The 21,573-nt window shown below is 43.5% G+C and overlaps 4 protein-coding genes across 6 annotated transcripts in view; 1 reads left to right on the top strand and 3 right to left on the bottom strand.

Annotated features, from left to right (window-relative positions):
* Positions 1–4,565, top strand: part of LOC134026664 (neuronal PAS domain-containing protein 3) — a 46,623-nt gene extending 42,058 nt beyond the window's left edge. The window contains exon 7 of the mRNA XM_062469556.1: positions 659–4,565. Coding sequence (XP_062325540.1) covers positions 659–2,196 — 1,538 coding nt within the window. The 3' untranslated portion in view covers positions 2,197–4,565. The remainder of the gene's footprint in view (positions 1–658) is intronic.
* A 2,612-nt stretch (positions 4,566–7,177) lies between these two features.
* On the bottom strand, positions 7,178–15,240 carry egln3 (egl-9 family hypoxia-inducible factor 3). 2 transcript variants are annotated; one of them, XM_062470173.1, is made up of 5 exons: positions 14,657–15,240; positions 9,919–10,038; positions 9,222–9,358; positions 8,891–8,964; positions 7,178–8,669 (listed from the first exon to the last, which is right to left on the bottom strand). In XM_062470173.1, exons 1-5 carry the CDS (start codon positions 15,134–15,136, stop codon positions 8,638–8,640), a joined length of 843 nt encoding a protein of 280 aa, XP_062326157.1. In that variant the 5' UTR covers positions 15,137–15,240; the 3' UTR covers positions 7,178–8,637. The 2 variants fall into 2 exon arrangements, with proteins under 2 accessions (XP_062326157.1, XP_062326158.1); XM_062470174.1 differs by lacking the exon at positions 14,657–15,240 and adding an exon at positions 12,999–13,594.
* Positions 15,241–17,301: 2,061 nt separating this feature from the next.
* Positions 17,302–18,768, bottom strand: sptssa (serine palmitoyltransferase, small subunit A). Its single transcript, XM_062470110.1, has 2 exons — positions 18,514–18,768; positions 17,302–17,996 (listed from the first exon to the last, which is right to left on the bottom strand). The coding sequence occupies exons 1-2, from the start codon at positions 18,614–18,616 to the stop codon at positions 17,893–17,895; spliced, it is 207 nt and encodes a 68-aa protein (XP_062326094.1). The 5' UTR covers positions 18,617–18,768; the 3' UTR covers positions 17,302–17,892.
* Positions 18,769–18,971: 203 nt separating this feature from the next.
* Positions 18,972–21,312, bottom strand: eapp (e2f-associated phosphoprotein). Of its 2 annotated transcripts, none has more exons than XM_062470107.1 (6): positions 21,115–21,312; positions 20,661–20,842; positions 20,439–20,537; positions 20,183–20,297; positions 19,854–19,982; positions 18,972–19,703 (listed from the first exon to the last, which is right to left on the bottom strand). In XM_062470107.1, exons 1-6 carry the CDS (start codon positions 21,192–21,194, stop codon positions 19,397–19,399), a joined length of 912 nt encoding a protein of 303 aa, XP_062326091.1. In that variant the 5' UTR covers positions 21,195–21,312; the 3' UTR covers positions 18,972–19,396. The 2 variants fall into 2 exon arrangements, with proteins under 2 accessions (XP_062326091.1, XP_062326090.1); XM_062470106.1 differs by having other exon boundaries at positions 20,439–20,540; positions 21,115–21,309.
* Positions 21,313–21,573: the final 261 nt, after the last annotated feature.

Here is a 21,573-nt window from a genome sequence, read left to right as displayed (position 1 = left end):
GAACCTCCTAGAACCGCCTGCCACTCAGGGGCCGGTTGGCTGAATTGTTTAGAACCAGCTTGGTTTGACACAGAGCACAAGGACAGACTCTGGTACACAGGCACAGCAACAGAGTAAGGCTGAGCACTGCTGCTCAAACGTCTTGTTTAACCTGGGTGATAGGGAGGAACGGTGATGTTGCCTAGAAAGGAGGGAGGGGAGGGGATTATAATTTTAGGTGACAGTATTAGAGAAGGCTGTGCCAGCATATTGACAGTTGGCATCCAGCCTCCCTCTGTGCCCCCTATGCCAGGCTGTATTATGAGGGCTGGGTACTTTGCCAGCTGCCACTGGCACAACAGAGTGTTCCACAATGGTCTCCCCAGCTGGGCTGGAGGGGGACTGCATCCCAGCAAAGACGTTACTTAGATGTAAAAGCAACAGAGCGCTGTTCTGTGTTTGAGTCGGTTGGCACAGAGAAGAAGCTCTTCCATTCAGCGGGGGGATGAAAGCAGTATATATATCTACATTTGCTGTGCAGCCGAATGCGTGCGTTTGTTTATTCCATTTTGTCGAGGCAGTACGGGGGGGTTGTGAGGGTTGTGGTGTTGTGGGAGGGGGGAGGGTTGTGTACCTGTGTTGTCTAACCTGTGTTGTCTAACCTGCGTCTCTCTCCCAGTAGACAACGAGAACTCCAAGTCAGGCGGTAAGGGGAACCATTCGGAGCACAGCGAGGACCCGGAAACAGACAGCAAGAAGCAGCCCCAGCAGCCTGGACAGTCCTCCTCGGAGCAGGAGATGAGGCGCCAGGAGGAGGGAGACAGCTCCAGCAACCCAGAGAGCCAGGACAGCGAGGACCCGGACCAGGACAGCCTGGAGCCCTCCGACTGCGAGGGGGAGGCCCAGGGGGCCAGGCTGGACAGGCTGGGGGGCCTGGGAGGGTTGGGGGCCTTGGGGGGAATTGGGGGGTTAGGGGGCATAGGGGGGGTGGGGGCCATGGGGAGCCTGGGGGGGCTGCACATCAAGGTGGAGCACTACGGAGATGGAGACGGGGTGGAGCTACGCCACTCGCCCTCCTCCTCCTCTGAAGAGGAAGAGGACGAGGATGAGGACGAGGACGGCGACAGCGTGAAAGACTGCGACAGCATGGCAGAGATGGCCGCCAGCAAGCACCAGAAGAGGAGGAAGAGGAGGAAAAAACAGAAGTGGGACGGCGGACGCAGCAGGAGGCTCTGCCTCTCCTCGGCCACGCCCAGCCCGAGCGCCTTGGACTCCGCCCTGGGGGAGCCGCCCCTCCTCCCGCCCCCCTCCCCCTCCAGCGCCTCCGTCCTCAAGATCAAGACGGAGATGTCGGAGCCCATCAACTTTGACAACGACAGCAGCATCTGGAACTACCCGCCCAACCGGGAGATCTCCAGGAACGAGTCGCCCTACAGCATGACCACCAAGCCTCCCCCGGGTCCGCCCCCTGCCCCTGAACCCTACCCCTCCCCTCAAGGCTCCTCCCTCCAGGTGCCCATCCCCGACTCCGTCCTAACCCCCCCTGGCACCGAGGGAGGGGCCGGAGGGGTGAACAGGAAGCAGGTCTACAACGCTGGCTCCGCCCCTTCCTCCGCCTCCAGCGTGGCGAGTTTAGCCCCGCCCCCCTCCAGCTCCTCCTCCTCCGACCCGCTATCTCCGCCCCTCTCGGCGTCTCCACGCGACAAGCAGCAGGTAACGCCCACCACCTCCTCCTCCTCCCTCCTCTACTCCAACGACCTTGAGGCCCTTCAGCGCCTGCAGGCCGGGAACGTCGTCCTCCCATTGGTCCACCGCGTCACGGGCGCCCTCGCCGCCACCAGCCCCTCCTCCACGGTCTCCGCCCCCCGCGTGTACACCACAGGCACCATCCGCTACGCCCCGGCCGATGTGACCCTGGCCATGCAGGGGAACCTGCTCCCTAACACACACGCCATGAACGCCTTCGTGGACGTGAACGCCAGCGGCTTCGGCCTGGACCCCAAGACCCCCATGGAGATGCTGTATCACCACGTCCACCGCATCAACATGTCGGCCGCCGCCGCCGGCCCCTTCGGCTCGGCGGCGGGGAGCGGCGGCGGCCAGATGCATGCTGGGAACGTGTTCACCACGGCCGAGGGCCTGTTCTCCACGCTGCCCTTCCCCGTCTACAGCAACGGCATCCACACCACTCAGACGCTGGAGCGCAAGGAGGACTGAGGCCCGCCACCCACGACCATGTGACTGTGTTTCCACTGTGTTGACAGAACAAACAAGCAAACAGACTCTTGACTTTTTATTTTGAGGCAAAAGACTGTGTTTTGAAATGGGGGGGAAGGAAACCATGTATTCTAGCACTTTGAATTTGAGCAATTGAGCTTGTGTAATAGAAATGAATGCCCCCTCTCCTCCTCGCCCTCCTCTTCTCCCTCCCATGTCACTCCATCTCTCTCTCTCTCTCTCTCTCTCTCTACTCCTCTCTCAGTCTGTCCATCTTTACTTCCCTTTCTTCAATCAATGAACATTTTCTCTGAAACAAACTAAATGGACTATTCTTTGTTGTAAAGAATCCTTTTTTTGCCTACAGAGAATCCTAGCTGTCCAGAGGCCCTCTAGAGCCTCAGGTGAACTCTTCTTGTTGTTTGAGTTGATAATGCAGCATCTTTGTGAAGGTGCCCTGTGTATTTAAGGTGAAGGTTCAAGATGTTTGAGAAGAGGGAAATCCTACTGGGTTGGCTGTCATGGCTACACAAACACTAAAGGAAGTTAACCTGTCTGACAAGGTATAAGAGATAATCTTGAAACAAGATGTTAGGGTTATTTCTCAATAAGGGAATAGTAGTTTAGAAGTTAATGCTTTTTCTTTCTTTCTTTTGGTTTTCATGTAGCTCAGTTATTAACTTTTGAATCAAGCATTTAAAAAGCAATTTTCAGCCGGGCATTGACCTGTGAATAGAATGTTACTTCTCTCCTCCTTCTACTAGTTCTATTTGTGATCCAGGACTCTAGAAATGGTCAGCACCAGAACTATCCTCTCCTTCCATTCTGCAGCCTCATGGTGCTACCACTGAATGACAGACACATACACACACACACACACACGCACAGACATCTTCGCACACATACACACACACACTGAAACGCCACACACATACTGACACACTACACATACGCCTCATTCAGCTGGCTGATGAAGTGTTTTACACCTCCAGACGAATGGGGGTCAGTCTGGGAAGAGTTCCCACCAGGAGAGCTAGACCTCCGACCAGCCGATACGCTCCCTTGTGACATCACTTCTCCTCATCTCTAGGCTCAATCTGATTGGCCACTGAGGATGGACAGATAGCCAACATGGGTTGTGTTGGGTTTTGTTTTCTATGTTTGTTTGTTTTTATTCTAAACTAGATCACTTTTTCTCTCAGTCAAACTGGGAGGCTAATCAGCACCATTAACTTGAAGATGAATGTCTAAAACTATGACCGGCTCCTGTCAGTGTTTTTTTGTACTCTCTCCTTCCTCTGCTCTTCCCTCCCTCCTCCCCCCCTTCCTTGAACCAGAATCACCTCCAGTCTCCCTGCTGATCTGCTCTCTTCCTCCAGTCATCTGACTCTCTGAGTTCACATATCAGGAAGATTGTAAACAAGGACATGCATCTCAATCAGTCTCAAAGGAATAGGAGGGGTTTTTTTACGGGAGAGAAAAAAAACCATTCCCTATAAACCCTTTTCCCCCCCCTCTGTTGCCAAAAAAAATGTTGATCTACTATCTCACAGTTTGGTGTTACAAAACACTGTGATTATTCGTTTTTTTGAAAAAGAAAAATAAGTAATAAAACGGTAAAAACTGTCACTTCATCTTTTGACAGCCCGTCCGTCCATCCATCCTGCCATCCTATTACCAAGCGTGATAACCGTAAACGTGTACAATGTGTAAGTGTCACTGGCTGTCAGTCTCCATGGAGATTTCCGTGTGTGTTACTATATGCAGTATATACCAAGCTGATGTAGCTGTTTTCTTGTCCTTTGTCTTCTCTGTGCTATATCTCTAGTGTGGGGTGGGCGGAGCCTCCTGAGGCTCCTCCCAGGCTCCTCTGCAGTCCTAGTGAAACCAGTGGAGGTTAGTGGATTTCGTGTGGTGGCCTTCCAAATGTAGAGTCACCTTTTTTGCTGCTTCCTTTTGTCTGTAAGTTCCTTTCCGTTTCTGCTATTGCTTTGCTGTTGTGTAGTCTTACAGACCTCTCTATCTCGCTCTCTTTCTCAGAGATAAAAGACTCTTAACTAGCTCAAAGGTTTATGGAGCCATTTTTGCCACTGAGGAATCTGGGAATCGCAGTTTTCAGCTTGCATATTTACACTACTATAGGAATATGATGAGAAAAAGCTAAAGTAGCATTTAGATGTAGAAACTTCTGGAACCATACAAGCCTCAGTTGTGAAACATTCCCAGAGTCCCTTGTGCTTATTGTATGCATTGGGTGTATTTCATTGGTTTCCACCTAACCTGTTGACTTCAAGGACCCTGCAATTCACAGGATAAATAAACAAAAAAAAAGATCACGGTAGTATTTCAGGACAATAAACGATTTTAAAGATTTCTAAAGAAATGAAAAGAAAAATATTTCGCACTATAAATCTATTTTTATAGGTGTTTTGGAAATGCATGTTTACTAAGTTGGTTGATTGTTTGGTTTTACTTGATTCCGTTCGGTCCAGAAGCTTTGTCAACGTTCCAGTGTTTTATAGTCTGTCCAGACAACGGGAGGAGGAGCCTAAAGTCTTATGAACTGTACAGGGCGACTCCCCCACATCAGGAAACAACTCTGTGTGGTCTCTGTGACAATGTGTTGTTCCTCTAAATCCCAGGTCATGAACTAAATGTGTTTATAAAAAGAAGGGTTGTGGGTGTTGTAGGCAGAGAGGCTTGGTCAGTTGCTGGAGAGCCGTGTGTCTCTATGGTGAGATTGATGCTAAGATAGACTTTAGTGTTTTCTACATAGCCAGGAGGAGGAGGCAGGGGGGAGCTGAGGGGGGGGGGGGGGGGGGGGGGGGAGGGGGGAGGGGGTGCTGAGCTCTCAAGACTAAACACTGTGGACCAGGAAATACACCCATGTGTTACACCCTCTCAGCAGCAGGGGGAGCTGTTCTTAATGTGTTCTGTGTTGTTGTCAAAATGATCGCTGGTGATTTTAAACTTCAAACTAATCTCAGCTGCTGTCCGATACATAGTGTTTAAAATTACAAATATGAATCGTCATTTCATTACCTGTGAAGAGTGTGTCTGTGTTTTTAACTATTTCTTGTACAATTATACAGATTCTTTTATGAGGAAACTTGGTGCCAAGTCGACGAATACGGGAGAGAGGGATTCTCTTAGTATCAATGTTAACAGTGTTATAAATTCTAAATACAAACAAATTAAAATATTAAAAAGAAAAAAAAACTATGGTACATTTCTATTTTATTTGTTTTTGTTTTGTTTTCATTTTTGAGAAGAAGAAAAAAAAACATAACTAACTGATGCTAACTTTGAGTGCCTGGCTTTCTTTTATTTTCTTTTTTTCTTTTTGAAAGACATATTTTTTTCATTTACCATGAGTAATGCTGCAGATCAGAATTGTACATAATTCATTTTACAACAGGGTTATTTTATACTTTTGTAGCTTTTCATCCGTTCAAAGAAACATGTCATACATGGTTGTCTTTCTGTAACACGGTTTACCATCTTACAGGTGCCATATTCATAATAAAACCTCTCCTGAATTTGTTACTATCTGGCATCATTTATTTTACATCCAACCATCCCAGTGAATGCTACCACACATCAGTAAGCTGCCAGTTTGTTTCCTTCGTCTTTTCCTTTCTATTTTTCTTCTTTCTTTTCCTACCTTGCTGTTTGTGTCAGAGTCTGGGGGCTGGGCTGGTCGAGACAGTTCCGTAGGGAGCGTGTTCTTGTCAGAAGTATGTACTAACCTCTGTATCATCACTCGGTCACATGACTTACGGAGCCGACAGGCCGATTTGTAGAGTCAGGGGTTGTGGTTATGCTCAACTTCTTTCCTCAGTTCGATAACCTGTGTTTTAGTTTTAGTTTTCAGACTGCATTTGATCTCCAGAATTCACACACAAACCGATTGCTAACCCAAGGGCAGATCAACAGCTACAACAGACTATCCATCCCTGGATCAGAACACACACAGGCACACACACACACACACCTGCATACAAGACCCTGAAATCATTTGAACCCAACAAGCAGGTCCGGTCAATAATACACTCTGCCTACAGTGTTTTACACACAACTCCCATTACTGATTACCTCAGAGTGACAATCACGTCAACCTCACTGTGATACGGAAGCTTCCCACCATATTAGCTTGAGTTAGGAGCTGTCATCCACTGCAGAAGGGCCGCCAGCCTCCTCCTTGGTGTTTCTGATGAACAGATTTGATGATATAATTTTTTCCTACTGAATGTGATGAATTAATGACTAACCCCCATCTGTAATAAAGCAGTAAATGGTATGAGACGTTCACAGGCTTAGAGTGATTATTACACTTATCGACTCGGGTCCATCACTGGCAATGTTGGCGTCACTAGCTTAGTTGAGGTAATTCTGTCCTCTTTGCCTCATGCTAAGGGTTTGGTCATGTGGAATAGATGCTAGGGGAGGAACATGATGTCACAAAGATGAATCAACGCAAGAACAAAGCAACACACACCTGATCCATCTGTATGTTCTGCTCTATCCCCGCCTTCATCATTGTCTTCACCATTATCTCCCATAGATTCTAGATCAGACTAGCGTGGGAGGGAGATGGACAGCTTGAGGTTATTAGCCGGGCTCCAGGTTCACACTCTCTGCCTGCCTTCCCCTCTGATCTATCTTTCATAGACCTCATTTAAAATAGACTGAAATATTTAAAATCGGCTGGCTAGTCTTGGAGGGCCTATGCTCTCTACGACCTCTCCCCTTCCCTGATCCTCCTCTTCCTTTCCTTCCCTCTCCTCCCCTCCTGCGGCTTGAAAAGAGAATTGCGTAGAAGTGTAAGAGTGCCCTCTAGTGGGGAAAAGTCAAACTTGATACAAAATGGATGTTTTCTCATTTACATCCCTTTCATTTTGATTTATATGCAGGGTCCTACAGGGTTACAACTATAGCCTTTAAAAGATTTTACTTCAAATCAAATCCCAAAACATAGGTGAAAAATACTTTTAATATTCACGTCAAGCAAACATTTTCTCATTCTCAACAGCATTCCCCATACATCATCAGCTTTGCTGACCAGCATACAAGCTAAATAAAACACAATTTGAATATTTCATATTTACATTTGAAAAAATGAACTTTAATGGACCACACAGCTTTAAGCTGTCGCATCAAGGATCTGTTTTGCCAAATCTGGTGTGGAGGCTTTCTCTGAGTTTTTTTTAAAGTTCACAAATGTTTCAAAGACAGACTGGAAATCTGCTGTTTCTATAGACAGTGTACTCAAGTAGGTAGTACGTTTGGCAATCTTCATTCCATATGAGCTATATAGCGAGAGGTACTATAAAGGAGCATAGCACACTGACCACAACACTAACAGCCCTCCTCCATTCTACACAAAAAAAATGTTTTAACTGCATTGAAGAGCAAACATAACTACCATTTTGAACGACTTCACCACACACATTCTCATTAATGATTGTAGGATTCCACACACAAGTTTACACCTCAGCTTTAGTCAATTCTACGACTGTTAAAGGTAAGTATGTTACCACACACATCCCTTGTGGTGTGGGGGGTTTGAGTTGTCAGCACCTGCCTGGTCGTCGGTCAGCCAACGCTGGACCTGGTCGCGAGTCTCCCAGTCCTGTCCTACATCTATAAAGTTGAACAATGGATTTTGGTGTTTTAAAAACCCATCGACACTGTATGACTATGTTTAGCCTGTGTTCTGCTCCTCTCTCTCACCAACCGTCTCTGGAGGAGGGGATCCCTCTCTGAATTGCTCCTCCCAAGGTTTCTTCCATTTTTTTTCTCCTGTTGAGAGTTTTTTGGGAGTTTTTCCTTGTCTTCCTTGAGGGTTTAGGTTGGTTGAGGGGCAGTTCTATGGGAATATGTGAAGCCCTCTGTGACATGCTTGCGTGTAAAAAGGGCTATAAAAATAAATTTGATTTGATTTGACTCAGACGGTTGTTATGGCACAACACAGACACAGAAATAGCAGAAAATGATTCAATGCAGATTAACTCCAAGACACACCACACTGCTGATAGATATCCACCATGACGCCACAGGTTGGAACTTGCCAGCCTTCATATGAGCACAGTCCTCATGACAGCAGGGCTTAGTCTACTAGCCCACACCGCAGCTATCAGATGCTCCCCTTGTGATAGAGCCACCATTTCCGTACATACACTTGGGCACTTTGACTCTGTGCGTCATCGACCGAGTCTTAAAAAGTGTGTTGGTGTGGGTTAGTAATCACATCTCAGGGTTAGAAAAAGTTGTCAACCACGTCTCACTACATTTCTTGTCCATTTAGGATCAGTGAAGAGAGATAAACGAGAGCAAACACAATATGGCAGAAGGGTTAAAAGTCCCAGAGCAGGCTGTGAAGACAAGACTTCCAGACCAGCTGACCTCTTCAGACCAGCAAGATGGTGGCCTGGCAGCAGCTCAGGGTGTGTTACTGACATGCTCGGTCGACGCTGAAACAAACACCACAGAGGGTTTCAATTAGTGATAAAGATTCCCATACTCATCTAAAGTATTATTATTCACATACTATACACGTAGACATTCCTGTTTATTACTGGCATCCATGGAATGTTGCAGCAGTTAATAAGATATATTATGTACACCAGTCACATCACTAGAAAGGAAAAGTTCAAGTGAAGCAATCAGAATATTCTGTAGTCAGGAAACCTACCAGTTAGATCTCTGAACTTCCTCTTGGCCTCAGCCCTCTCCTCGGAATCAAAATACCACACTGTAATGGCATACCTGGAGACAAAAGAGGATATAAGACTCGATACACTTGATACTCAAACACTCATACTTTTTTGCACTCAAATGTATTTGTACTTTTTCTCCACACATAGACGAGCAAAGTACCTTTTGCCGTGAATTAAACAATGCATCTTCTATAACTAGTATAGCAACTGTAACTAACCTACAACTCAAATTTGAATCAATGCCAGTTTATGCTAAATAGCTCTCCCTTGGCCAATGCTCCACAGACAGCAGCAAAAGATTCAAACCTAGTGGAGAATGAGGGCTGGACTTCATGGGGGTTCCTTCTGTCCGACCAGAAGAAAAGCAGGCGGTCAAACAGCGGTTCAATATCCGCCACGTACGACTTGCCTTCTGGAAAGATCCGTAGAATTCCCCCATGCTCCTGGAAGATAAAACACCAAACATGTTCACCTCCGTCCAGAGAATAAGATGCTTAGAACTAAAATGCTCTGGGGCTACAATTATAAGAAAAAGTACATAAGTCCCACACACAGACTTGAAAAGAACATGAACTTGAAACACTGAAAATCATGTTTCTATATCGGGTAAGATTCTGTAATCTCCATGTGTAATGTAAACACCCTGTAGGGATGCTTTCATGTATTATATATAGTATTTTATCTTAATTAATGTTATTATATAGACACTACATATTATATAATACTACATGTAATACTACAATACTAATTATCACTAAATATTTAATACTATATATACATTATAGTATAATCATACAATATTTTAGTAATACAATATATTGTATTACGTTATATAGCTATTACATTCCATTATTTTATTTTATGTTAAATTAATAATTCTGAATCCTAACTCTCCTGGGTAGTTTCTGTTCAGTGACTGAGTGTCAAATCCATCCGTGGCCAACATGGTTGGATACAGTGATACAGTGACAAACTAAGAGGATTTTCAAAAGGTCAAGCGTACCTTGGCATTCCAGTTCTTGTTCAGGTAGTAAATACAGGTGACACATCGCCCATCAGCATTAGGGTTGTCCACATGCTTCACATACCCTGTCCCGTTGCCTGGGTAACATGCTACCATCGCCTGGAACACACAAACACAATATCCTTTTACATTTCTCCATTACCTTACATAAGGTTCATAAATTGAGTTATACTTAACTGAGGTTCGGGAGGAGAAGGCCACCTAACTCCCATCTGCCACCTTGTCTCCACTCTTCATTACCATATCTGATATATGTTACACACCTGATACTCATCAACGTATCCAACATATCTATAACTCGGGCTAGTCAGTATCTTGCTATGAATACAACTAGAGATGGGAAGTACCTAAGTACATATTATTGTACATAAGTAGATTTTTCTGGTATCAGTACTTTCCTTCACTATTAACTTTTCTGACAACTTTTTACTTTTTTTTTTTTGTGCTGTGAACTATTGGTAAACTGTTTGAGAAAGGCCTCAATGTATCTATTGGTTAGAAGACTGGACCACAATAAGACTAGACATTTTCAAGTTATCAGGCTTGTAAGAGATAGGCTTAGAGTTTTTGTTATGGTTCTGGCCTACGTGTGAATAAGAGTGTGTGTGTGTGTGTGGTGGGTGTGTAAAGTGTGTGTATGTGTGTTGTGGTGTTGGCCTACGTGCACCAAGGCAGTCAGTCAGCAGTTCAAGGCAGCATAATGAATCAGGCTGTGGTAATTTAGTGATAAGAAAGCCATAATGCCTTCAAAGCTGCTCAAATTGGACTAGCCTGGAGCCAAACCCAAACCACAGCCCCATCCACCCTCAGTACAAGACCTTTCAACCCCTCACATAACCAGAGATGGTCACAGTGCCGCCTACTCATTACAGCTTGTTCCAGTAATGCAGTAATAGACCCTACCTACATGTTCTGGACTGGTCAGAGCACCGGAGCTTAGGGTTAGCTGTAACCGCCTGACTTTGCTGGGATGGGGATTTCCTGGTGTTGTGCATGTGAGTGTGTTTCCTCTGTAAACGCAGTGGAGGTAAAATGTCTTCCAGTCCCAACACACATGACTCAGCTTTCTCACAAGAGCAATACACACAAACACCATTTCACATACACGCATCCAAAATCAGACCATGAACCAAACCTCTTCATGAGTCGGTCAATTGTTTTTAATGTATGATGTCCAGAGATGGAAGTTACGAAGTACAAATATTTTGTTACTGTACTATATAATATTTTTCTGGTATCAGTACTTTACTTCACTGTTTTTTTTTCTGCCAACTTTTTACTTTCACTCCTTAAATTCTTTACACAAATATCTGTACTTTCCACTTCTTAAATTTTCAAACCAGGCTTGTTACTTTATTTTTGATCTGTATTTGGTAGCATTGATACTGATATCACACTGTTTTATGTTGTTATTACACTGTTGTTACACTGGTATTACACTGTTGTTACGCTGTTATGTTGTTATTACACTTTTTACACAGTTTTTACACTGTTTTTACACATTTATTATGTTGTTATTACACTGTTGTTACACTTATTTCTCTATCATTACATTGATTACACTGTTGTTACACTGTTGCAGAGATGGGAAGTACTTTTTCTGGTATCAGTACATCTCACAACCTTTTACTTAAACACTAAAACAGGTAGTAGCAATGACTACATTTTACTTAAGTATATGTCAGAACCCATACTTCTTTACTTTAACTTGAGTAAAAAAGTGTAGTCAATACTTCAACTTTGACCAGAGTCTTTTTAAACACAGAGTATCTGTACTCCTACTTGAGTGAAGGATGTGTGTACTTTTGCCATCTCTGATGATGTCACAGCACCACAGCTGTGTTATCTGATAAGGAACTTCTTTGTTTATGCAGGCTATCTGTTCTGTAAGACACGTGCATGTTTAGATATAGAACCCTATCGGCTGGAGTGTTTACTAAGATCACCAGGAGCACGTACACAAGCATCACTAGACCGTGGAGGAGTGTGTACCCAGGAGAAGCAAGAGAGGATAGGCTCCTTTGAGAGAGAGAGAGAGAGAGAGAGAGAGAGAGAGAGAGAGAGAGAGAGAGAGAGAGAGAGAGAGAGAGAGAGAGAGAGAGAGAGAGAGAGAGAGAGAGAGAGAGAGAGAGAGAGAGAGAGAGAGAGAGAGAGAGAGAGAGAGAGAGAGAGAGGGAGAGGGGGAGAGGGAGAGAGAGTGCGCGAAAGGGAAGTCCTCTTAACCCTGTGAGGAGGGCTGGCTGCTTGCCAGGATGTTGAAGGTTTAATGGCAATGCTACGTGTGGTGCGTGAGCCAGCATAGGCGGTTTTAACGCGGGTGCATTTGCACCCCCTACTGTTGGGATGAAAAGATTTACATTTTCAAATTAATGTAAAAAAACGATTAAATGATTTTAGAAAATGTTTAAGTAATGTCAGAGTTGTATGTTATATCATGGTTTGTTGTACTCTTATGATTAATTTAACATTTTAAGATGTATTATTCATTTTGAGAACGTTTATTGCCTAAGTTAACTTTGGCATTTCCTAACAAAAATCATCATCCTTTGTTGCTATTGACCTGTGATTGTTTGGGTGTTCTCCTTCCTCTAGCCTATCCAACTTCCTTGTGTCTACAGCAATAGTCACTGTTAGGCGTCACGTACAACCCACACACATCTGCGATAGGTATTAATCATATATGTAAACGTATACGAAACACGTTCAAAGAGAGCAGGAAGGGTCTGGATGGGTGTTTCCTTTTAACTGTATATACAGTATATACAAGACATGTCTTTGTTTTATGCACGCAAAGTATTGGCCATGCAAGGCTGCTGGTCTCACAGGTTCACTAAACCTGCACAATCCTGACCCTGCTGGGTATGGACCGAAAACATGTTGGCCCCTTGGATGAAAACGTTTGTTCTTGTGAACCAATATAAAAGGGCCTACATGTAAAGAATGTTAAAACACATATCTCACACTAAATAAGCTAGGCTACTGAAACGTTTTGGGCTGAGCCTTGTCTTAAGAATTGAACGGCCACCAGGAATCTTTTGCGAGTTTTGGTTTCATCTTACCTTCGAACGCTCCCGAATTATGCTTTTCCCAAGTCGCCCGATGCACAGAGAAATTAATTTATCGATCAGTGTCAATAAAAAATGTATAGCCTCGCAGCCCCTCTCAAGTCCGCTGACCCAAGATATTTTATCACTCCTAATGTTTCTTCTGGAGATGCCAGAACTTCGGCCGGCTAATTGTCCATCGTGCAGCAATCCAGAGTGGTGCATTTCTTTCACTTGATGTAACACAAAATCCCCAACCATTTCTCCAAGAAAGTTGTCAACATAAAAGAATCCCTGGTCCAGCAGTGACGGAACTATCAGGTCCAGGGCTAACCGCTCCAGTTCTGTGTCCATAATGTGTTGAAGAAGGGGCATTATCAGGCTGTAACCGTAACCTTCTCGCTAGTTTAAAATTCAGATATTATAATTTTGTCTAACGACAGCTTCGAACGACGTTTCCAAAATTAACAGACTGATACTTTGGCCTGAGAGGATTATAGGACCATTGTCCTCCTAGAAACTGTCAACGTTTGTCAACCACAGGGTATGAGCGCGCCGCACCTGTACGAATGGAACGTGCGAGATGTGACCTTATAGGGGCGGAGTGTGTAGAACTTCCATTCATTCAAGTAGCCCTAAGGTGATTCAGCTACAATTTATTAATGCATTTAAACAAAGGTATTTCGATAATACAAACACGGGTTAAAACATATAATAGTTTTACATTCAAATGTAGACTCGCATATAAAACGCAAAGTATAGGCCTAAACTTAATATAAATCATTCTATTTTAGCTAGACCACCTAACTTTCTTTTCGTTTGATATCCAATTCCATATACAAAAATCGGTGAGTGCTAGGCGTTTCCTCCGCCATTGAGGATTTCACAAGCCGCATGTAGCCCTCGCTCGCAGCCGCACCGCACGTACTCCCCGGCCCGAAGTAACACTGTCATGGCAACGTGCCACCGAGAACCCCAACGTTCCCATTAGAAAACGAATGCTTGCCTAATAAGTAGACAGATTATTATCGTCAAAGTAGTATTCATATCATCATCAGAAGGAACAAGGAATATAAGAAAGAACAAGAAGATGACGAAAAGCATAAAGATCGTAATAATATTAACAATAGGCCTAAGCCTAATAATAATAATGACAGCTCATTAAAATAGTTAGGCTACGACATAAATATGACTGAAATTATAGCCTAATGATTCCAATAACAGTAAGATAAACGTGATAGCCCACATCTATAAAACTAAAACATAGCCTATTTGTCCAAATAGTTAGGCTATTAATAGCCTAACTATTTGCCTGTGTATGTTCTATATGTACTATAAGCCTATGTATGTTTTAATGATTAGGGATAGCCTAATCATTAAAACATACATAGGCTTTTTTCATACCGTTACTTTGTGTAGGCCTATGCCATTTCGACCTATATTTACCTAGTTTCTGATAATATGGACTGTAGCTGACAATAATATAGACAATACGTCAATATTTTCTACATATAGGCCTATAGGGACTATTTGAATTGGTAAAAATCATTCACACATAGGCCTATGCCAACATTGCATAATGTTCTTTACAATGGGCAAAACGGTGGCCAACATAATAGGCTACATTTGAGAAATACAAATAAATGATAAGCTTTAGCATATAGGGTACTAACCTTGTGTCTCCCTCGGATTTTGTACTGCCCCAGTTTGCCGTCAGCGTATGTGATAAGTCTGTCCATCCTTGTGAGTAGAAAGCCTATGTTTTCACAGCCTTTCTCATTCCCCTCTACCCATGCAATTGTATCACCTCGAATGTTCTTGCTTTGCCCAAAATGTCCACATGCCAACTCTCCGTTTTTCATTTTGCCACCCTGGTGGATATGTTTTACTTCTTGGAGAACTCGATCTCCAATTTTATTCCCGAGAAAATTATCCACGGTGCAAAGACCGTAAGAGTTCATAGAGGGGACAATATACTGTAATACTAATTTATGAGGGTTCAGGCGCTTGTGTTCATTCGACTTGTGCCTGTTACTGCGGGGTCTTCCGGGAGCGCAGGGCACGACCCTGCTCCTGTTGTCTTCATCAAAAGTGGTTTCACCTTTGGATGATATTCCTTCCAAACACCTGTTTTCGCCCTGACATTGGTTCATTTTTAGAATTTCGCAAAGTTGTATTTTCTCAGTATCGTTTTAGGGGTTTAGGGGTTTCTTCGTATTGTACGCTTAAAAACACATGCACCGTCTCAGAAAGCACAGTTCGAAGGAGGTTTTCACGTGTGTAACTTTACTGTGCCATGTTGCAGTTTTATTAAGGGAGAGCAGCGTGCACTGTACACGGGAATGCGCTTTCTGCGCAGACTGGCAAAGATTCGCAAGCTGAGAGAAACAGCAATTGAACTTTGATTTGCCCTGTGAAACAGATCGTCTCTAACATCCAGAGACAAATAAATAAAGTAATCTTAAAACGGAATCTGTGTTTTTCAACCCTTAAAGAATGTTAAAACTAAACATGCCGAACATTATCAAACGCAATTAGGCACCACCATCTGTGTATCCATCATCAATAATACTATGTAAGTAGCCTACTACAAAATAGCCTATAACGGCAGTATCGGTCAAGACCCATAGTTTCTGTTGGATACGTCATCATTCATTGTAATAAATGAATTACAATTACAAGCTCCAAAATGTCTGGTATCTGGAGGCAGAAAAGCCAGATAGGACTGACATAAAATTTAATCAGATCCTGCAGCAGCGTGTCAGTATATAATATATCCTTCCACAGAATTACATTTCAGAGAACTCCCTTATGCATACGTGACTAAACACAGCACTGTGAAAAAAGAAACCTTTTAATGACACAGTGTTCCCAAAGGACTGTTGGCAGTGCCAGTCCTACAAGACACGTGTTGGTTTGTCCAGGTGTTGGTGCTGTTGTGCTGACAGGTGGTGCAGTGCCACTTCCCTTTTGGCTTCTGACCCAGTGTCACAACCTTACTCTGAATGTAATATTGTTTACATGAAAAAGGTTTCAAGCCATGGGTGTATCCAGGGGCACCACTAGAATATTGGTCCCCATGAAGAGATTGCAGCCCCCCCCCCCCCCTCTTTGAGGGCCCTCCCCCCACTGGGCTAGTCACCCCACACACACACACACACACTTCAATGCCCCTAAGTGTGTCCTGCCTAGCCTGGGAAACAGGTGTGTGCAAAGTGATCTGGTGAGGTCAGGCTAGTCCTGGCTCATATAATGGTGAACATGACATTTTCCTCCATGATGGTCCAAATTTGTTGTGCAGGAAGTTGCAGAAGAGATATGTACAGACCTGGATTTTGTCCTGGTAACCTAGTTTGGTGCATCCCCTCCAGAACAGTGTATGTGCATCCTCCATAAGCTTTGTTTACTAAGAAGATTTATACTATACATCTACGGGAAATGTGTTCTTTAAAATCCATACAATTATTCTTGTAAAACATTTTTTTTTCTTAACCACCAGCAAACAGCCACAAACTGCTTAAATGTGTCTGTTTCCGAAGGGGAAACTGGCAGATAGTCAGGCAGCTTATTCTAATTACATTGCTTGCTGAGCATTCTATTTGCACTGTTTTGGCCTGCAGTCCAAACTCCAGGCAACAGCTTTGTGTGTACGTGAGATCATCCTCATCCACAGGTTTAAAAAGTAACCAGCTGCTATTTTAATTTTGAGGCGGTGCCAGCATGATGAGTATGAATATGTTAAGGGCTGAGGGAACATATGGTTCAATGTCATTGGCTCATGTCAAGCCAAGCCAGCCCTCTCTTTTTAGCCAGACAATTTTGTGGCAAACTCAAGTGTCCCACCAATGTAGAAGGGTATTCTATGCGTCAACCCATAATTCATGACAATTCACATATGACCTTATGTCTCGATCTGGGCCTGTGAGAAGAGAATACGTAATGGCCTAACGCGATATTTGCTATTATATCAAGGGTGGCAGGGTAACAATGCATGCGTTGTAATATGAACTACTACCAGTGTTTCCCCTACCATTATATTAATATACTATATATATATAGCGCCAGATCACAAAATAAGTCATTTAAGGTTACCTTTCCTATACAACAGGTCTATAGCTTGCTCTTTTATTAAACAAACTAAATGGCCTTATGTTATTTATCTTATTTACACGACGGCATGTCATTTCTGTCTCTACATGGTCACCGCCCCCCGCCCCGACCTAGGGCAAACAATGACTACCGTTTTCTCTTCTACATTAACATCCAACACGAGCAACACTATCACTAGCAAAAGTGAAGCAAGTTTAAGAGCATGAAATCACAAGAAATTTGTTTAATCAAACATTCATCCCATTAAACACCATCAGAAGGAGATTTTTTTTTTTTTAGACAATCATTTCAAAAAACGATGTTGCATATTTTTGGTCAATCATAGCTGACATTACAGTGTATCTAAGGATAAATTATAACTGCTCATTTTAGAGGTGCTCCCACAACACAGTCATCCAGTCTGAGATGGTCGCTTGGTTGTGAAACTAATTGAGTAGTTGTTGTAACTGAATATATCTACGACAAAACTTTACAGATATAGTATATAGGCCATTTATAAAATAAAAAAGTTATACATTTCACAAGATGTGCAAATAGGAACCAACCCGTCACATTGTTTACCATGCATTAAGACAATAATGGTTTTAATCTCCTATAAGATCAGATGTTCCATCTCTCCAATAGAAACCCTTCTCTTCCACTTGTTCTAGAACACTGTTCATGTTTCCTTTGTGACGACAGATAAAATCCAAGGGAATGTGTTGGTCCACTTGTCCTTTATGCCACAGATGAATGAAAAGAGTTGGACAGACAGCCATGGGCTGGTAAGCACTAGATCAGGGCACTGAGTGGACATCTGTCATTCGATCATTTTAAAGTAGTGCAGGATAGCCATGATGTGCTGGGGCATGAACACATAGCCAGTGTAGACAGCCATGCCTGCAACGGAGATCAGCAGCGAATCTAACCAATAGTTAAGAAAACATTGTTGCGGAAATTCCCGTAAATTGGGTTCGTGACGGCCCCAATGGGACAGTTCTCCTCACCCAGGTTCATATGTTAAGTGCATGTGCCATGTGGGGAATTTAGGTGAAATGCATTGGTTCTGTTACGTCAGTCACCTGCTGGTCGAAATTCATCTAGAGCTAAAGATGTTATTGGTTGGCACTCCTCCTTAGGGAAGAGGCCACAAATTGAGTATTGCTACCCTGCCAGCAAGTTATGAACCTAAAGTTAGTAAATCACACTAGCCGTAAGCCACCTATCCCCTTGACTTGCAAATCGATCAACCGCCTAATTAACATGAATATAGTTGGAAAACTGATCTGCCGCTAGGGACTCGGCTCTTCCATGACAAACTATGTATCGTCACAGATATGGCTACGTACATGAAACCAGTAGTACATGCTAACTTGCTAGCCAGCCTAATGTAGAGTAGGAACCGACTTGACTGGGACCCGTTTTCGAGCAAAAAGGATACTGAAGATCGTCCTCTCCCATGGCTCCAGCATATATAAAGCCGTGACAAGAATATACTGATAGTAGAACCAAGATAGTTGCTTCCAGACATCCCCCAACGTCATGTTTTCAACTTAATTTTTTTCTTTCGCCTTTCAAAACTGTGGACCATTTCCTGGTGGCGACAATGACGGTACATCACAAGGTTTTTATCAAACCAATCACGACTTAAGCTAAAGAGTGCATTCGGTTCCTGCCTAAAGAGAGACGTACTTCCCGTTTGGACAGTTTATCAAAATAAAGGTCTTCTTTGCATGAAACTACTTTGAGATAAATCATAAAACTTGTAAAGTCTACCTTACATCAAATTGATTTTTCCTGATTCTACAATTACAATGTTCAAATTAATGTTTAAAATAATTTTTTTTTAAATCCAAACCCAATCAAACAATGACACTTGTTTGCAGAAACACTGGTAATGATTGTAATTACAAAATCTGAAATGTTAATATGTACAAAATGGCCTGATATTTCAGGCAAATACACTTCAGAAAATGTAGTTATTAAAACAGTATGTCCAAAAAGGGCACTTAGGCCAAACTAAATTAAACTCAGAAAATGTTATAAAAATCAAAAAGGAAAACCCAGTCTGCTGACAACCTCCTGCCCCCACTCCACCAAGTGTATACATGCTATCTGTACAGGCCTGTCTACCATCAACATTGTAACCAATGCCATTCCAGCCAACATAATTTCAGAATGTGAGCCCAAACATCTACCACAGACCAAGGAGGGATTCATCTAAGGTCTCAGGGCAATACTTTTCTAGGTTTAGGCAGGCAGACAGGGTTGATAGGATCCTACGAGGCAAAGCAACAAAGTCTTATTAGAACACCGGGTCCTCTTTAGCAGTGGCTGGCCAGGATGTTGAAGAAGTGATAGACCTCGTCTTTATCAAACACAGCCACTTCTGTAGAACACTCTGTACACTGGACCGGGTGGTACGCCTCCTCTCCATCCATCCCTCTGGGGCCTGTGCCCAACTGGGCTTCTGTTGGTGGTGGTGTTGCTACTTCTTCCTGTTGTCCTCTCCTCCTCTTCCTGTTCTTCCGCTTCCTCTCATTTTGGGTTTTGTACCTCAGCACCTCCTCTTTGTTCACAGAGCAGTTCATGACAAACATGGCCCTGTACTGCGTTCTGTATTTATCGTGTCTGTGGACAAAAACACAACAGCACAAACACGTCAACAGAAATTATTTCGACAATCGATATCTATACATGCGCAAGACAACCCCTACAGTTGTATCGTAATACTTTGGTCTTATTCAGGAGTAGACGGTATTAGGAGATGGAGGATATTACCTCTGACAGTCCAAACAGAGAGTGGTCATGCAAGCAGGGCAGTTAAGGACAGCATCACTGCTGGGGAGAGCACTGGACTTCTGACCTCTGGGGCCAATCGCTCGCTGCCGTCTTCTGTCACTGCCATACCTAGTTACAAAGGTAAACACACATCAATTAACCAACACTCAACTTTCTTCAACGTTTTTTTCCCAGGCAAGACTACAAGGAGCGTGTAAACACAAGACAAAAGCATGGGCATTCATCCCATTGCCTCTCCGATCATAACAATTGGGCTTCCATCTATTGAACATGTTGGTAAATTGGGAGCGAGAAGAATTGATGTTTACCCCCTCCTTTTGGCATCCACCCAAGCCTGGTCTCGGTCATCCTCGTCTGGGTCATAAAGTAGCTCGTCATTGGTGGGGATGGCACGCTGCTTCCGCCTCCGACCTGCGGAGCTGCCTGTGGGGAGAAAACAGATTGTAAGCCTGTCTAAACACTCACATATGCAGATTTTCCGAGAACATATTTCCCTCATGCAGATTAAGTATGTCCCTAGAGTTTAGACCTATGTGGGTTATGAATGTTAGTACCAACTCTTACTTGGAGCCTCCTCCTCCTCAGAATCTGAATCAAAGTAGATCTGGTCGTACACCGCAGGCAACACTGGAGTGGTAGTATTGTCGTTGGTCCCTGAACTGTCTGCTGTTGAACAAACAGGCACACATTATTAATACAACTACACGTTTCACTTCTAGAGATATAACAATAAAAACAAAAAAGATCAAAACAGCGGTTTCAAGCTACTGCTCCAATCATACACACCTGATGCTGCAGGTGCCCAGGTGCCTTCCATAGACTTGATAGTGGAGCTGAGCTCGGCCTCCATCTCCTTTTCAAACTCATCCCCGCTGGAAGACTCGCTTTCTCCCGTTAGGTACTCCCTGATCAGCTTCCTCTTTTGGTCCGCTGTCCCGTTCAGAAGCACGTCCAACTCATCCTCCGAACTGCAAGTGAAGCACACGTTGTCAGAGGCTAATAAGCACGCAACGTTAGCTAGGGAGGCTATAAAACAATGTTTAAGTAGGTAGCTAGCCATGACGAATGAGACAGAAAAGCTAACTGTAAAATATATAACAGTCCATACGACTACAAACTTGTGTCTATGACAGTACTATGAGACTGATCATGCTTGTTTACATGTAAGCCTACTTGGTTCGCTAGCTAGCCAACGATGTGGTATCAGCACCAAATATAGAATATAAATAGCAATTACTACCTGTCCTCGGCTCTCTCCTCGTCACTTGGTTCCTCTATTTCATAGGAATCATATTCCTGTGGTTTGTTTAAACTATTCATTTCTATAACGCCAAAAACGAACGTTTGTTAAATTTAGCGTTTGAATAGGAATATACAGACTGCAATGTGCGCACACCTGGAAGTTGTTTTACAAAGTGCTTCCGGCGAAGGATTTTCACAATAAGTGTTGGTGGGGTGGTGGTAGCGTGAGTGGTTGGGATTCAAATAGCCTTACACTCAACTCAACCCCAGTGGACTCACAGAAAATTATGCACGTTAGTATTTTTTGTTGAAAAATGGCCATCATCTTTTTTATTCAACCTTAGTATGAACAATAGTTACTTTACGGATCATGGTTTGACTGCTTCCATCACTAAAGCCCAGGCTCATTCTATTATGGTCACAGAGATGGCAGGATGCTGGAAGGTGATACATTAAA

This window comes from Osmerus eperlanus, chromosome 9 (genome assembly GCF_963692335.1).
Source record: "Osmerus eperlanus chromosome 9, fOsmEpe2.1, whole genome shotgun sequence".
Taxonomy (NCBI): domain Eukaryota; kingdom Metazoa; phylum Chordata; class Actinopteri; order Osmeriformes; family Osmeridae; genus Osmerus; species Osmerus eperlanus.
Note: the sequence above shows the minus strand (reverse complement) of the source record. Positions and strands in the feature narration are given on the sequence as shown.